This window comes from Cetorhinus maximus, chromosome 1, assembly GCF_964194155.1.
Source record: "Cetorhinus maximus chromosome 1, sCetMax3.hap1.1, whole genome shotgun sequence".
Lineage (NCBI taxonomy): Eukaryota > Metazoa > Chordata > Chondrichthyes > Lamniformes > Cetorhinidae > Cetorhinus > Cetorhinus maximus.
The window spans coordinates 116,906,604-116,924,870 of NC_135879.1; the positions used below are offsets into that span (position 1 = coordinate 116,906,604).

The 18,267-nt window shown below is 43.2% G+C and overlaps 1 protein-coding gene and 1 pseudogene across 2 annotated transcripts in view; one reads left to right on the plus strand and one right to left on the minus strand.

Annotated features, from left to right (window-relative positions):
* The window catches only part of LOC144688708 (rRNA N(6)-adenosine-methyltransferase ZCCHC4-like), a 93,373-nt pseudogene that overhangs the window by 27,521 nt on the left and 47,585 nt on the right, over positions 1–18,267 (plus strand). The window lies entirely within an intron of this gene.
* On the minus strand, positions 1,868–16,514 carry LOC144687176 (uncharacterized). The gene is made up of 3 exons (XM_078552968.1): positions 16,254–16,514; positions 7,242–7,334; positions 1,868–2,362 (listed from the first exon to the last, which is right to left on the minus strand). Exons 1-3 carry the CDS (start codon positions 16,500–16,502, stop codon positions 2,048–2,050), a joined length of 657 nt encoding a protein of 218 aa, XP_078409094.1. The 5' UTR covers positions 16,503–16,514; the 3' UTR covers positions 1,868–2,047.

Sequence of the window (18,267 nt, forward strand, 5' to 3'; positions counted from 1 at the left end):
TGAAATGAGTGTTTGGGCCCTTGGACGGTGAGGAGAGAGGAAGTGAAGGGGCAGGTGTTGCATCTTCTGCGGTTGCATGGGAAGGTGCCATGGGAGGGGGTTGAGGTGTAGGGGGTGATGGAGGAGTGGACCAGGGTGTCACGGAGGGAACGATCCCTACCGAATGCCACCGGGGGGTGGGGGGGGGGGTGAAGGGAAGATGTGTTTGGTGGTGGCATCACGTTGGAGTTGGCGGAAATGGCGGGGGATGATCCTTTGAATGCGGAGGCTGGTGGGGTGATAAGTGAAGACAAGGGGGACCCTATCATGTTTCTGGGAGGGAGAAGAAGCTGTGAGGGCGGGTGCGCGGGAGATGGGCCGGACACGGTTGAGGGCCCTGTCAACCACCGTGAGTGGAAAACCTCGGTTAAGGAAGAAGGAGGACATGTCAGAGGAACTGTTTTTGAAAGTGGCATCATCAGAACAGATGCGACGGAGGCGAAGGAACTGAGAGAATGGGATGGAGTCCTTACAGGAAGCGGGGTGTGAGGAGCTGTAGTCGAGGTAGCTGTGGGAGTCAGTAGGCTTGTAATGGATATTGGTGGACAGTCTATCACCAGAAATTGAGACAGTGAGGTCAAGGAAGGGAAGGGAAGTGTCAGAGATGGACCATGTGAAAGTGAGGGAGGGGTGGAAATTGGAAGCAAAATTAATAAATTTTTCCAGGTCCAGACGAGAGCATGAAGCAACACCGAAGTAATCATCGATGTACCGGAGAAAGAGTTGTGGGAGGGGCCCGGAGTAGGACTGGAACAAAGAATGTTCCACATACCCCATAAAGAGACAGGCATAGCTGGGGCCCATGTGGGTACCCATAGCCACACCTTTTATTTGGAGGAAGTGAGAGGAGTTTAAGGAGAAATTGTTCAGTGTGAGAACAAGTTCAGCCAGACGGAGGAGAGTAGTGGTGGATGGGGATTGTTCGGGCCTCTATTCGAGGAAGAAACGGTGAGCCATCAGGTGTAGAGGGATTGGACGTCCATGGTGAAGAGGAGGCAGTTGGGGCCAGGGAACTGGAAATTGTTGATATGATGTAGGGTAGGATAGATGCTGCCAGACCTGGTGATTCCATTCTTGTGCCACATGAGCTTCCTCCAAGGTGGGAGGATTGCAACAAGACTGGGGCATTTTTGCTTCTTCTGAGGGCACAAATGATCATTTGTGGAATTGTTTGATCAGGAGCTATGGCCTCCTGTCCCAGACATGGATTTTGATGGGAGGCTTGAGACCAGGCCGCAAGCAAATTGGGCCTGAGTTCATCTCTCTAGGATGAACATCTGCCTGAAATTTGGTTCTGGAATTCTAAAGGTTCTTGGTTGTTGCATACTTGTGGCATCTTAATCTCCCAGCGAAGCTTAAGAATGCCCATAGCTGACTTGTTGGGCTTGTACCACAATAAGCTGCATTTGAAGGTCGTACAGAAAGCAAGGGAGATATTTATTATTGTGCCAATTTTACCCAGGAGTGATATGTACAAGCTATTCCATCTAGTTAGGCCAGAGTGTACACTGAGTGGTGTGGGGAGAGGGGAAGAGTTCCTTTTGTATAGGTTGTTGAGTTTCTGTTTGACATGTACACCAGCTTATCTAAAAACCAGAGCCTGACCATGCAAAGGGGAGGACTTCCACAGTTGTGGGAGGATGTCCTACTTGAGCGTCATACCTTCTGGTTTAGAACTTTTAAGCTTGTAACTGGAGAGTTACCCAGATACTTTGAAAGATATTTAGTATGAATAGCAGTAATATGTTGTTACATAAGAATACTTTGGATTCAATCTGTCTTGCATTGTTTATAAATTTTATAGTAAAACACGCTAATAAACTGAATTGCATATGTGGTCTTTTATTAACTGGTCTATATATGTATTTACGTTGACTGAAAGATCAATATTTTTGTTCAATGAGAAAATTAGATATCACTGTGCAAGAAACTTCCTTAAATTAAATAAGGGACTTGTGTTTGCCTGGAATGTAGCTTAATGTAGTTCTCTATTTATTTGGTCATTACATTACCGATAAAAGATTGAATTACTAATGTAATTGTGACCTACTGTGGCCTGACTTGACAGCAATTTGCTGTCTTCTTGAGCTTGATCTTGCATTTGGCTTTCTTCTTGGTCAATGACTTTTTGTGTAGCTTTAATGGATTTATTTATTTGATCTAAGTTGCTGGTCCATTCTTTGATGATCTTTTGGAGTTTTCCCAAAGCAACCCTCTTATCAACGTCAATGAGTTCCAGAGTTGCTTTCTCATCGCTGTTCAGGATTTTTCTCATTCTTTCATAATGCCCGGAAATCTGTTCTTTTTGGTGTTCTGCTGAGCTCTGCACAATTGCAGAAATGTGAGTTAGAAACATCAAAATAGAAAGAAGAGCAATTAATGAAGCATAATACAGTCAGATTCAGAATGGTTAGGGTGTAATTGCACTTCAGTTAAAGGTTTGAGACTAAAACAAAAACAGAATTACCTGGAACAACTCAGCAGGTCTGGCAGCATCGGTGGAGAGGAAAAGAGTTGACGTTTCGAGTCCTCATGACCCTTCGGCAGAACTGAAGTATAGTTAGGAGAGAGGTGAAATATAAGCTGGTCTAAGGTGGGGGGCGGGGGAGAGAGAAGTTGAGGGTGGGGTGGTTGTGGGGACAAGCAAGCAGTGATAGGAGCAGATAATCAAAAGATGTCACAGACAAAAGGATCAAAGAGGTGTTGAAGGTGGTGATATTATCTAAGAAAAGTGCTAATTAAGAATGGATGGCAGGACACTCAAGGTACAGCTCTAGTGGGGGTGGGGTGGAAAGACTAACAAGGTATTAGTTGTAGATTTAAAAATAATGGAAATAGGTGGGAAAAGAAGAATCTATATAAATTATTGAAAAAAAAGGGGAGGGGGAAGAAACGGGGTGGGGATGGGGGGAGGGGGAGTTTAAGATCTAAAGTTGTTGAATTCAATATTCAGCCCGGAAGGCTGTAAAGTGCCTAGTCGGAAGATGAGGTGCTGTTCCTCCAGTTTGCGTTGGGCTTCACTGGAACAATGCAGCAAGCCAAGGACAGACATGTGGGCAAGAGAGCAGGGTGGAGTGTTAAAATGGCAAGTGACAGGGAGGTTTGGGTCTTTCTTGCGGACAGACCGCAGGTGTTCTGCAAAGCGGTCACCCAGTTTGCGTTTGGTCTCTCCAATGTAGAGGAGACCGCATTGGGAGCAACGAATGCAGTAGACTAAGTTAGGGGAAATGCAAGTGAAATGCTGCTTCACTTGAAAGGAGTGTTTGGGCCCTTGGACGGTGAGGAGAGAGGAAGTGAAGGGGCAGGTGTTGCATCTTCTGCGTGGGCATGGGGAGGTGCCATAGGTGGGAGTTGAGGAGTAGGGGGTGATGGAGGAGTGGACCAGGGTGTCCCGGAGGGAACGATCCCTACGGAATGCCGCCAGGGGGGGTGAAGGGAGGATGTGTTTGGTGGTGGCATCGTGCTGGAGTTGGCGGAAATGGCGGAGGATGATCCTTTGACTGCGGAGGCTGGTGGGGTGATAAGTGAGGACAAGGGGGACCCTATCATGTTTCTGGGAGGGAGAAGGCGTGAGGGGGGATGCGCGGGATATGGGCCGGACACGGTTGAGGGCCCTGTCAACAACTGTGGGTGGAAAACCTCGGTTAAGGAAGAAGGAGGACATGTCAGAGGAGCTGTTTTTGAAGGTAGCGTCATCAGAACAGATGTGACGGAGGCGAAGGAACTGAGAGAATGGGGTGGAGTCCTTACAGGAAGCGGGGTGTGAGGAGCTGTAGTCGAGGTAGCTGTGGGAGTTGGTAGGCTTGCAATGGATATTGGTGGACAGTCTATCATCAGAAATTGAGACAGTGAGGTCAAGGAAGGGAAGAGAAGTGTCAGAGATGGACCATGTGAAGATGATGGAGGGGTGGAGATTGGAAGCAAAATTAATAAATTTTTCCAGGTCCCAACGAGAGCATGAAGCAGCACCGAAGTAATCATCGATGTACCGGAGAAAGAGTTGTGGGAGGGGGCCGGAGTAGGACTGGACTCCGTCTCCGACTCACCCGATGTGGATTTCAACTGAAATTCCATCCCTCTTGTTTTGAACCCACCCAGGATTACAGGTATCTCCGGGGCATAAAACGTTTCTCGGACTGCTGTTCCCGTCGCATTCTGAGATCCACACTCAGTGCCATGCGCCGCCATATGAACACACTCGACCTCTCCCTCCAGCAGCACCGCCGCACCCTTTTTCAAAGCTGCGCGTGCCCCCAGTTTCATTTTATTCTTCGCCTCATCCGACGCCTCAACAAGAAACTTTTTCTCTTTCTCTCAAGTGCTAAGGAACGCAAGCTCCAACAACTCATCGACACCAACACCCATCTGGGACCCTCCACCCCTGCTTGTCCCTCCGTCCCCACTCCATCTTCCAATCCCAGCCCCAGCCGCGTATTCACTATACCCCCTGACCTTCCCCTCTCCGATGCTGAACGTTCAGTGCTCAGCAAAGGACTTAGTTTCATACCCTTACGCCCTCATCTCAATGAATTTCGGGCTCGGCATGATGCTGAACTCTTCTTCCGCCGTCTTCGTCTCCGTGCTCACTTCTTTGGGCAGGAGTCCTCTCCCCGTTCAACGGATCCTTTTACCCACCTCCAATATTCTCCCTCCACCTGGACCCCTCCCTCTGGATTCTTACCTTCTCTTGATCTTTTCATTGAGAACTGTCGGCGTGACATTAGCCGTCTCAATTTCTCTGCTCCTCTCACCCATTCTAATCTGTCTCTCTCTGATCTTACTGCACTCCGTTCTCTCAGGTCCAACCCCAACATTGTCATCAAACCTGCTGACAAGGGTGGTGCTGTTGTCTGGCGCACTGACCTCTACCTTGCGGAGGCTGAGCGTCAACTCGCAGACACTTCCTCCTACCTCTCCCAAGACCATGACCCCACCACAGAACATCAAGCCATTGTTTCCAGGACTGTCACTGACCTCATCTCCTCTGGAGATCTTCCTCCCACAGCTTCCAACCTGATAGTCGCTCAATCTCGGACTGCCCGCTTCTACCTCCTACCCAAAATCCACAAACCGAACTGTCGTGGCAGACCGATCGTGTCAGCCTGTTCCTGCCCCACGGAACTCATTTCTCGTTATCTTGACTCCCTTCTCTCTCCCCTTGGCTAGTCCCTTCCCACCTACATCCGTGATTCCTCTAACACCTTACGTCACATCAACAATTTCCAGTTCCCTGGCCCCAACCGCTTCCTCTTCACCATGAATGTCCAATCCCTCTACACCTCCATCCCCCAACAGGATGGTCTAAGGGCCCTTAGCTTCTTCCTTGAACAGAGGCCCGAACAATTCCCATCCACCACTACTCTCCTCCGTCTGGCTGAACTTGTTCTCACACTGAACAATTTCTCCTTTAACTCCTCTCACTTCCTCCAAATGAAAGGTGTGGCTATGGGTACCCGCATGGGCCCCAGCTATGCCTGTCTCTTTATGGGGTATGTGGAACATTCCTTGTTCCAGTCCTACTCCGGCCCCCTCCCACAACTCTTTCTCCGGTACATCGATGATTACTTCGGTGCTGCTTCATGCTCTCGTCGGGACCTGGAAAAATTTACTAATTTTGCTTCCAATCTCCATCCCTCCATCAATTTCACATGGTCCATCTCTGACACTTCTCTTCCCTTCCTTGACCTCTCTGTCTCAATTTCTGATGATAGACTGTCCACCAATATCCATTACAAGCCTACCGACTCCCACAGCTACCTCGACTACAGCTCCTCACACCCCGCTTCCTGTAAGGACTCCATCCCATTCTCTCAGTTCCTTCGCCTCCGTCGCATCTGTTCTGATGACGCTACCTTCAAAAACAGCTCCTCTGGCATGTCCTCCTTCTTCCTTAACCGAGGTTTTCCACCCACAGTCGTTGACAGGGCCCTCAACCGTGTCCGGCCCATATCCCGCGCATCCCCCCTCACGCCTTCTCCCTCCCAGAAACATGATAGGGTCCCCCTTGTCTTCACTTATCACCCCACCAGCCTCCGCATTCAAAGGATCATCCTCCGCCATTTCCGCCAACTCCAGCACGATGCCACCACCAAACACATCCTCCCTTCACCCCCCCTGGCGGCATTCCGTAGGGATCGTTCCCTCCGGGACACCCTGGTCCACTCCTCCACCACCCCCTACTCCTCAACCCCCACCTATGGCACCTCCCCATGCCCATGCAGAAGATGCAACACCTGCCCCTTCACTTCCTCTCTCCTCACCGTCCAAGGGCCCAAACACTCCTTTCAAGTGAAGCAGCATTTCACTTGCATTTCCCCTAACTTAGTCTACTGCATTCGTTGCTCCCAATGCGGTCTCCTCTACATTGGAGAGACCAAACGCAAACTGGGTGACCGCTTTGCAGAACACCTGCGGTCTGTCCGCAAGAAAGACCCAAACCTCCCTGTCACTTGCCATTTTAACACTCCACCCTGCTCTCTTGCCCACATGTCTGTCCTTGGCTTGCTGCATTGTTCCAGTGAAGCCCAACGCAAACTGGAGGAACAGCACCTCATCTTCCGACTAGGCACTTTACAGCCTTCCGGGCTGAATATTGAATTCAACAACTTTAGATCTTAAACTCCCCCTCCCCCCATCCCCACCCCGTTTCTTCCCCCTCCCCTTTTTTTTCAATAATTTATATAGATTCTTCTTTTCCCACCTATTTCCATTATTTTTAAATCTACAACTAATACCTTGTTAGTCTTTCTACCCCACCCCCACTAGAGCTGTACCTTGAGTATCCTGCCATCCATTCTTAATTAGCACTTTTCTTAGATAATATCACCACCTTCAACACCTCTTTGATCCTTTTGTGTGTGACATCTTTTGATTATCTGCTCCTATCACTGCTTGCTTGTCCCCACAACCACCCCACCCTCAACTTCTCTCTCCCCCCGCCCCCCACCTTAGACCAGCTTATATTTCACCTCTCTCCTAACTATACTTCAGTTCTGCCGAAGGGTCATGAGGACTCGGAACGTCAACTCTTTTCCTCTCCACCGATGTTGCCAGACCTGCTGAGTTGTTCCAGGTAATTCTGTTTTTGTTTTGGATTTCCAGCATCCGCAGTAGCTTTTAGCTTTTTGTTTTTATCTCAAGGTTTGAGACTAGTGGGTTACTTGCTTACTAATAGCTTCATAAATATGCATAATAGCTCTTACTGTAAGAACAGTGTTTCTGTTCTTCAGGGACCGGATGTGTGCTTCTACTTTGTCTCTTTTAGCACAGAGATCATGAGATTGTTTTGGTGTCATCTGCAAAGTACATGAAAAAAAAATTAATCTACCTAATTTAGTTTACTATTTTTGTGCTTGAAAAAGCTTTGATTCATGGGCAATTTTATATTAAGTGACTTCAAATTAAAAAGTAACAGTAGTAAAACCCATCTGACTCGTCAAATCAAAAACATACCAAACATTTCTACTTCATGTATTTTCAATTATTGTATCAGGTTCACTATGCTGAGCTGATGATCAATTTGACAGTGCTGTATTTCACTTAAAATATATATGCCAGGGCAGGGATACCCAATCTTTTGGAGCAGGGGACTTGAACCCATGTCTTAAGAAAATAATTAAAACACTTTGTGTCATGCAAAATCCAGGTTAAACACTGTCCAACTGAATCACATTCTTTTCAAATGAGTACTCGCGCATTTATTGGATAAACATTCTCTCTCATCTTCCTGGTGCCAGTTTTGTGTGCAACATTTCAACCTTAATGTTTACGTTTAGTGAAGAGCTATTCATTGTACAAAATGATCGGTCTGTTTCTCAATCCAGGATCTGGACTAGTTTGTCTCACCAGGTGTTTCATTCCTGGTGTCAGTTTTGTTGTGAACAGCTGCAGATTAATTTCTGAAAATGCTTATTCTTGCACATCAGTGCTACTAGCTAATGACTGTATGAACTGGGCCTGACATTGCGAACCTTCAAGCTCCCACCTCATCAACTTTACTCTTCAACTGGTGATTATGTTGGAACTCAAATTTCATTTTAATACCTGGCATGACATTCTCGACGCTGACTGTGAAAAGATTTTTAAACATCTGCCAGTCTGGAGACCTTTTGTGGAAGTCTTCGACGTGCCTGGTAAACTCATGTATCACATTTCTCATCCTTCATTTGTAACAGGCACAGTCATTAGACTTTCCAGCTGTATTGCAGTGCATATGAGGAATTGCAACTAACACCACAAGCTTTCAAACAGCTGGAGTTTACTTTCAAAAGCCTGCCTGTGGCGAAACAGTTTTGTCACAATGCAATAATCCCTTGCGGTCTCTTTTAGGTTATTTCAATGAAGTCTAATAGAAATGCATCAGCTTAGAATGCTGACAGAGGACTTTTCCTCTGTTCGTTAAGAGATGTATTTCATGATGTTCCCCAAATAACTCTAATGTTATACCATGCTGAACCAGTGTATGTCATAGTGGTGCAACAGATCCTTGCAAAACTAATTTACCACAGTACATGTTGAAACTGGTGGTTGTTCTTGGTGAAATAAAGTGATCGTCTTGGCCCCAATTTACATCTTGCTGCAGATTAGCCTCTAGCCACCAGACCTTTTTGGTATATAGAGCAGTGCTAACCAGAGTTGGCCCACTACACCTGCAACATAAATGATAGACAATATATTTAATGTTGTATCTGCTTCTTAAGCAATGGTAGCAGAGATAACAAAATGCAGAACATTGGTCATTTTTCTGACAGAGGTCTTCCAAGTCTTTTTTCATTCTCAGCGGCAGCACCATAAATGGTCAGGCCATTAAGCTTGCCCCATGGCCATATAAAGTACGCAACTTGTCACGTCTGGATGCAGGAGATCGGATTCTGCTAGTAAAGCAATGTACACTAATCAAAAATGCAACAAAATGTAGAAATTGTAAATACATTTTGATTTATTTATACCTTTATCATTCCCTGCATGCTCTTCAAAGCAGTGAGTTCTTCCATCATACTGAAGAAGTAGTCATTGCCTCTCTCTAATACACAGCTAGGTAGTGTCCACGTTCGCAATGCTTTCTACGTGGCTATATTGCATAAAATTCTGGGCTTTTTCAACCAATTGCATTGTGGCAGTCTTGGACACTTTGGGCCAAATTTTTGTGGAGTCGAACTAACAAATTTATTTTTCCTTCTTGGTATCTGTCCCTGTCACTTATACCTAACACTTAAATGGACGCAGGTTATTAGGGGGCTTTTGTAATCTAGAATTTTTTTCAGTGCTGAGAGATGCACATTGAATAGACTTAGCTATTCAAATTTTGTAACATCCATTGGCATCATTCAAAACTCAACAATAGCATCATTTAAGAGCAACATTTGTGGTCTGTGAATGTTGTAATTTGTTTCATTAGTTTTCGTGATTCACCGAAGAAATGTAAACATGTAGAAAATTGAAGTTTTAAGTTTCCTGTGTGACTAAACTATTGGACAAATACTTTCAAAAATCTCAGGGTTTTATAGTGTTGGCACTAATATTGATTGTTCCCATATTCCATTTGCATTAAAAATCCAAGTGCCATCCGCTACCCACACAGAGAATCAGTTCCTTGCCTTTTTACATTTCCCACCCTGCCTGGATCTCTGTTTTTATGTCTTTGCTCTTCTACCACCTGTTCCGTGTGGTCTACTGTTCAAATTACTCAGTCTTGGTTTCAAAGTTTGAGGCCAGCTTCAGAGACTTGAGCACAAAATCTAAGCTGACGTCTTCAGTGTCATCAATTAAATAAGACAATAAACGGAGTCCTCATTTGTCCCCGCAGGTGAACATAAAAGATCCTGTGCCGCTATTCAAAGAAGAGCGTGGATTTTGACCCAATATCCTGGTCACTATTTATATGGTAACCAGCATCACAAAATTATACTTTTTCCCTAATATTCTGGAAACGTAGTTTAAGTATTTCTTATCTTGCATAGCGAATGACTTGAAGATGAAGTATTATGATCCCAGCTGATGTTACTCCATGGTCAAGCCAGATCCCAGGGTGGAACCCAGCAGTTAGTTAGATACTAACTTTTATTTTTTGTTTAGATATGTGGAGAGTGGCTCCCAAACAGCCACAGAAGTCAGCTGATTTAACAAAAGAATAAAACATTTATTCAACCGGAAACAATGAGCTATATTACAATACTCCTTAACCCACAACGATACTTTTGCAGGTATATACAGATTTGCAAGGATAACACAAGTTACAAAAGCTATCTTATGCTCTAATGTACACAGTAAATAAACAAATAGGTGACCTGTGGTCAGGCACACCTCACTCTGAAACAAAATGACAGATGCCACCCCAAACAGATGGTATGGATCCCTCATCAACTCTCCCCAGACCCTAGTCATCCCATGAGCCAACCAGCCTCACTGAACTCCATCTTTCACACAAAAGTTTCCAATCTCCACTCCTGAAGAACTCGCTTTGGATTCTTCTCCCAAACTGATGGTTTCTCTCAGACGCCATCCACAAAGGTCCACCTCCAAGGTTTCAAACTCTCCTTCCAATGTCCCCCTCTCCTGGATTGCCGCGTGCATTTAAACTTCCTTCTGCGAACTCTATCAAATGCTCAGCCATGCCAGCAAAACACCACTGCTTCCCATGCCCGTAGTAAAGAGTTACAGACCTTCAGCTGTCTCCTTGGATCTTCTGGCTTCTTGAAAGCCTATATTGCTTTAAATCTGCATCCTGCAGCTTCCCCCTTTAAGCTTGGAGCCTTTCTCTGCTCCTACTCTTAACTTCACTTAACAGGACCTTTTCCATTTTCCTGTTCATTCCCTTTGGCTAGTAGGTCTTCTCGGGAACCCTTTCCTTATATTCTTTGGGGAAATTGACATCCTGCAGCTCCCTCCTGTCCAGCTTCTCCTGGCAGCTGGTTTCAATTTCAGTTTGGGGCTTGCTATCTGTCCCTCTCCTATATTTCTTCTGCTGGCAACTCCTTTCAACTTTAGAGCACACTGATCAACTGAACTCAAACTGCTTTTGGTTTCTTTATATGTGTGTTGGATGGGGGAGGGTGGCCTCCCTCTTTGGACCCCATTGCTAGGCAACAGCACAGTTTTTTTCTACTGCGTGTTTGTTTTACCTTCTTTTTGAGTTGTAAAATCTCATTAAAATGCACGCATTTTTTAAAGTGAAACTAAAACTCAAGTTCTCCTTTTCTTAACACACACATATAGAAATACAAATCAAACTTAAACATTGAAGCTAAAACTAATCCCTAACACCAACAAATACAAATGTAACTTACTTAAATTATCTCTAGTTCTGAATAGTGTTCAATAATTGTCATCAGGCGATTTGAAAATGCTGTAGTGTTTTTACCGTTTGAGCTGATAATCACTGTGATGCTACACTAGCTTAGTCTGTATATACTTGTTCAATAGAATGAGAGTTGCAAGTGCAGTAGTAAAAGAACTTTCTTGGTATGTCCCAAAGGATTTCACATAGAATGAATGCTTTTTTTGAATTGTAGTCATTGTTGTTATATTGGTAAACATGTCCTTCAATTTATATGCAACAAGTATGAGATAAATAACCAGATAATTTATATTCGGTGGTGGTGCTTGACAGGGGAATGCTGGTGAAGATACTTAAATAATTCCTTTTCACATAATGCTATAGGATTTTTGTGTCTCCCTAAAAAATACAATTTATTGTCTCATCCAAAAAACACTACTTCCAATAATGCAACAGCTTCTTAGTATGTACTGCTCAATGTACGTAAGCGCTCAAATCCAAGAGTGGGTCTTGAACTTGCAACTTTTTGACTGATGCATAGGTGCATCACCTGTGATTAGTCATATGGAAAATTGCAATCCCTGCAAGAGGATATATGCTTAACTGACTTTTTTTAAAAAGATATCTCCTTTTATAAATAAAGACAAAGCCAGAATTTGATTTCAAAATTACAATGAAGTTAATGGCACACACCATTATGTCTGCATAAATGATACAGTAATTTCAAGTGCAGATCCACAGTTAAAAGTAGACATGCAAAAATTGCAGTCCAAGTTGTGCAGCTCTGACAGCTTCATGAAAATGACATCTAGCTGTTTGCCTTACCATTGGAATGCATTAAATTTCATGAAGCTGCTGTATTTGTACAGTAGATACAAACTAAAGAAAGTTTGCCACAGAAAGTTAAGTCTTGTTTAAAGTGCATGTACCCTTTTAATAAATTAATTACTGCCAAATAACCTCTTTGGCATTGAAAGTTAAGCATAACAAGTGCAGAGTTTTGTTCCTTCAGGATATTATTTGATATTGGAGATTTCTTTAAAATTAAATTTAAAGTCTTATCTTTTTTACTTTTCCTTTCTACATTTTTTCCCCTCTCTCTCTCTCTCTCCAGTCAATCTTATTCCCCCTGTTGTCTTCACTCTTTCTGCAACTGATTTGATATTGAATTCATCCACTCTAATTTAAACTTCCTTATCATTCCTTTTGCTGATTATTTTACAATCCTTCAGTCTGGCTAAAGAGATGCATAGTTGCTTGTCCTGTTCACTTAGATTCCAGTTGGATAGTTTTTCTTGCTGCGATATTATCAACTTGCACTTTCATTAACTTGTCATGCAAAAAAATTTAAAAACCTAACCGTGCAAGGATAAGTCTAACTGAAAGATGAAATTGGGTGCCCTGTTGCAGCAAGTTGTGGCCTACTCTTATTCCAGGGCATAGCTGCATGAGTTACTAGGGGCAGTGTCCTCATTGCAACCATCTTGAGTTGCTTCATGAATGGCCTTCCCTATATCATTAGGTCAGAAGCCTGGCTGTTTACTGATGATTGCACACATCTAATTCCACTTGCCACTCTTCAGATACTGAAGCAGTTCTTGCCTGCAAGCAGCAAGACATTGCCAGCATTCAGGCTTGGGCTGGTCACTGACAAGTAACATTTGCAACAAACAAATGCCAAGCAAGAAGCATCTTTGATGAGGGAGCCTAACCACTTCCCCTTGACATTCAATGATGTTGCCATTGTTGAATCCCCTAGGATCAACAGTCTGCGGAGTGGGGAGTCACCATTGGTCAGAAACTAAACCAGACCTTCCGCATAAATGCCGTGGCTACAGATCAGAGACTGGGTTCCTGCATCAAACGACTCATCATCTGATTTCCCCCACCCCCGCAAATCAGGAATGTGATGGAATGTTCTCCATTTCTCTGGGTGGGTGCAGCTGCAACAACACTCTTAGTTCGACACCACCTGGGACAAAGCAGTCTTATTGACTGGCACCCTATTCACCACTTTAAGCAGCTGCTTCCTCTGCCGCTGGTGTGTAATGGTGACATTGAGCACTATCTTCAGAATACTTTGCAGCAAGGTTACCACACTTTCTTCAGTACCACCTTCCAAATCCATGATGTAGAATGAAATGGGCCGCAGGTACATCCGAAGGCCATCACCTACCACCAGTATCACGGCAACTAGAGATGGGCCACAAAATCCTGGCCTTTACAACAATGCCCATATTGCCAGAATAAAAAATAGTAATAAAAATTTTGAAGTTGAAATCATTGCGATGAGGAACAGTTTTTTTTTGTTTGCAAAATTTTAATGGCTATGAAGGGAGTTCATTAGTTTCTATTTTCTTTACTGCACACTTACCTGTGTTACATGTCTAAACTTGTCATGCTGTATGTTTGACAGTACTGTTCTGGTTAGAATTTGTCTAAAGTCTGGACATGCTTTTGGAAGAGGTGTAGAATTTAAAAATCTAGATCTCCTGAGTCATTGTACACAGAGAGTCAAGACCAAGTGTAGTGTTCAGATGAAGTGGGCGAGACCAGGCCATGCAAATGTAATTCACTCCCCATTTTAAAATTACAGTTCTGCTCGTTATTTATATGCAACACTGATTAATTATTGCGGTGATTTAAAGAAACAATATCATTTGTTGGGATACCTGTGCATTAAAAAATTTTCATCACTCTGATTCCGATGGAGTTGATTACTGAGTTGTCTCCAGTGGAGTGCACCCTGCTGGGTCTGCAGAGCTAAAGAACCAGGATTTCCTGGAGGAGAGAACGTAAACCAAAGCTACAACTATCGCAACTGCTCAAATTACTATTGACTTTGACATCTAAACAACAATTAGGGAAAACACTTGTTTAGGTAAGTCAATAATTTAGGTAACTGTCTATCAATTCCAGTGTTATGCTACATTAAAATCTATTAATTTGGTCTGTGCAAATAATTAAATTCTGATACATGCAGGGCATTGGAATATCCAGCCAATCTGGCTAATAGAGCTATGCAGACAAACAGTTTTTAAATAAATGGCTTGGACATGTAATCCAACTGGGGGTAGAGCATCTTATCAGCCTTCTCCCCTTGACCCCCCACATTTGCACTCTTTCCTCCATTGCACCCTCACCCCTCACTTGCATTAGACACTTTGGGTGCTTCAGCTGGCAAGGCAGCTAGGAACTAGCAAATGCATTTGACCCACAGATTGATTCAATTAGCATACAGCTCTGAAGACCTGATCTAGGATTATAATGTAGTGTATTGTATTAGAATGACAGGGCTGAACCTTTCTGGCTGACGTGCGGGTGGCAGAGCCCGCACGTCAGCGCTTAAAATGTCGCGCGAGCGTCCCAACGTCAGCACACGGCATTGCGATGTTTAGGTCGGCGGGCGTGCTATGCAACGCGACGCGCGCCCGCCATTAATTAAAGGCCTTGTTAAGACCATTAAGTCACCAATCGACGAGGATTTTGAGGGGCCCGTGCGAACTTCGGGTCGGCGCAGTGGCAGGATGAGGTTTGATATTGGGTGTAAAAAAGTTCAATAAAGTTTTTGTGTATTTCATTCTCATGTCCCATCTCGTGTGACATTTTCACATGAGGGGACATGTTAATGACTTTTTTATTTTTCGATTTTTAATGTTTCACAGAGTTTCACCGATCTCCCTGAGACAGCACTTTGCCTCAGGTAGATGTGTGCTCTTTCGTGCGCATGCGCAAAAAAGTGCACTTTGACAGTTGGGGAATTCCCTCCCCGCCCGCACAGGAAGCGAATAGCACTTCCCATCGGGCGGCCCGCTGGGCGGGCTTTAATTGGCCCGCCCACTTAAAATGGCAGCGGGGCCCGTTTCGGCAGCGGCGATCGGCTGCCTGCCCGCCGCCAAGTCGGTCGGGCCCGCCCACACATCAAGGGCAAAATTCAGCCCACAGTTTTACAGTAGAATTATAATTAATAGCAAGTGTATCGAATGTACATTTTTGACATTCCCCTACTCTCTTCACCTATCTTTTTGGAAAGCTGTTGGTACATACTGCAGTCTGGCTACCTGGTTGCTGGAAGCACTTTCTGTACATGACTATTTGTCACGTTTGAACCCAGGTTACAATCAGCTATTAGATTATGGGAGGCACCACTGAAGAACCTAAATTTTTTCACATACTGAGGTTTACAAAATAGGCTGCTGACTAAGCCCTAGACCACGTGTCTTTAAGCACAACTGGACTTCATCCCTCACACCACATTTTAAACTCCAGCTGTTCAATCACATTCTAGCTCAAACAAATTGTGTCTGATCGTGTAGCAGTGCACATGTAAACACAGAGCTGGCCTATCTGAATCTTTCTCATACAATACAATCAGGAAGTTGATGCAACTCCACCTCCAGCTATGTTAATCAACACCTTAAAACAAATTTTCTCTCAGATCAAACATTTGATCACTTCATATTTATGCAAAGAATTAAGGAAAATGTGTAATCTCACCTTTATAAATTACTGTATTTATACATAAGTTTGAAAGTATAAAGCTGCATTCATAACAGAAAATAGTACTAGTGTATCGCATGGTATCTCCAGCAGAATTTTGTTCCTGCAATAATTTAAAATGGCTCTTATCCCCTTTTGAATTGACAAGCCTTCTGTTTACAATGTGACACAGCAAAATAAACTTCACCAACCCATCAGCACATTACTTGCACATTACATCATGACAAAAATTATGCATTTTTTAACTCTTCCAAAAGAATGCTCATTTTTTTTCATAAACATGGTATCCCTTTAAAAATAAATTTACTTGAATGGTTTTACATCACTTGAAAGGAAGCAGAGCAAGAATGGTACTTATTGACAAAGGACGATAGAGCTCCTGTTGGTTTCTTTACTATCCATCGTAAAGAAAAGGGAATTTTTCCAAAAGAGACAGTACCTGAAGTAATAGCTGCTCTGTACTCCTTTCTGCTGTGTTCTGAGCTAGTGCTGGGCTCGTGGACTCTTGCGGTTTTTTGTCACCTGAATCTTGGTGCCTCATCAGTTGTGAATGAACTGGAGACATCCTCCCTTCCTTTGGTACCTTGGTTGCCTGTGTATTAGCATCAAGTTCCGGAGTAACATTTGAACAGCTAGCATGTTGCTGATGTGCAAGGTTAGAAGGTAAGGGCTTTGCGTTTTCCGCCATCCGTACCGGAGTGTGTGCAGTGTAATAAACGATAACCTGCAGAGTTTGAGTAGAAGGTAAACAGGAACAGCTGCTGTTGGATTGGTTTATGAAAGAGGTATGACAAGTTAAGTCAATGTAACTACTCTATTTCTTTTTAATGTTATCTTTCTTCAGGGTATGTTTCTTAGTTTATCATTAGATGTTTACAGAATAACCTGACTAGTATTTGCATGAGTTAACTTTGGTGTGTGTGTATCACCCCCCATTACCCCTTGGTAAAAGTGGACTGATCCAAATTGAACCCTCAGAGTGACTGGCAACAAGTTTGGTGGAACAAAATTCCATTCTATTGAAGAAAATGTTCAAGCATAACTACTGTAATGCCAGAGTAAAGGGTGAGATCAGCTATGTTTGCCTTCCGCAGGTTAATGAACAGCTTTTCATATTTATTTCTGCTGTAATTATTTAACTTATGTGAGATTGCAGGGCTGAGAGGTTTTCAATCTAGTGTACTGAAATGATTCCATGTTTCCAACAAATATTTACAACAATTACTCGCCCAAAAACTGAAACTTTTAAAACATTTAAACCAGTTTTGAGATGGTTGTGTTGGGACAGATTTTTATCTTTTGGGCAAAGTCGTTTGATTTTACATTGATATAGCATCAACTGGTATTGTTTTCCAGAAGATCAATATTTTCCTTACCTCTCAGCCAAGTCAGAAACTTAAAAGGTTTAGGGAATGGGTGTTAAATAATTCTGGTTTAAAATATTGTCTCTTTCGCTTCACTTTCGCTTCACCCATCTATTTATATTCTAGGTTCAAAGCATATCAGTGGGGATGTGATGCTAGCCACTTGCTGCTCTTTTATTAATAACAGTTAATCAAACACATGTGCAGATCAAAATCCCAACTATACACTGGAGAGGTCTTTGAATTGAGAATAATTGTCAGGGAGTTTCTTTAGGAGGAGTATGGTTGACTGATTTGTTTTCTGATGCTTCATGGCTCTTAATTAATTAAAGGATGGTTATAAATTTATATTACTGTTCTATGTTTGATTGGAAAGTTAAATAAAATCATTGAAATTTTTAGCACAGAAGGGAGGTCATTCAATCATTGTGCTGATCTCCATGTTGAAAGAACTTTTTGCTTCGTCCCTTTCCCTTGTGTTTTTTTCATACCCTTTAAAACCTTCTTTTCAAATATTTATCCACTCCCCTGTTAAATGCTGTTATGCATTCTGCTCCCACCACTGCTTTTGGTGGGGCATTCTATCTTCTAACCACCATCTGCATAGAATAAAATCTCTTAACCCTTCCCTTAACTATTGTGGTGACTCCTTGATTTTGTCTTTTACTTGTCTAATTGTCAAGCATTGAAGCAGTTTACTATATTTTATTTTATCAAGGCCTCTCATTGAATCAGCATTTATTTAACCTCAATCGTTCTAAGAAAAAAAGAGTGCCAATTTTTCTCATCCCTTCTCATAATCATAACACCTCACATCTCTGGTATCATACTGAATCCTTTCTGTTTCCAATTCATGACCTTGAAACCCTTCCTAAAGTAAGGCGCTCAAAGCTAAACACATCATTCTAACTGGCCTAACCAATGATTTTACTATTACCTCTTTGTTTTTTGTACTCTATGCTTCTTGTTTTCCCTTGGACATTAATATTTAATTGGAAAAATATCCATTACCCACCACTATGTTTTCTGCCTTTAGCTAACTGTCACTGCTGCCCCTTAAGGCACAAGCTCCCTGGGCATCTTTTCAAA

Excerpts from the sequence above, each read along its gene's own strand:
- LOC144687176 (XM_078552968.1), bottom strand. The coding sequence starts at position 16,502 with ATGGCGGAAAACGCAAAGCCCTTACCTTCTAACCTTGCACATCAGCAA. Across the intron at positions 7,335-16,253 it reads CAGAGCAGCTATTACTTCAG|ATGACACCAAAACAATCTCA; the intron begins GTACTGTCTCTT and ends TGTACTTTGCAG. Across the intron at positions 2,363-7,241 it reads ACAGAAACACTGTTCTTACA|AGCTCAGCAGAACACCAAAA; the intron begins GTAAGAGCTATT and ends GCAATTGTGCAG.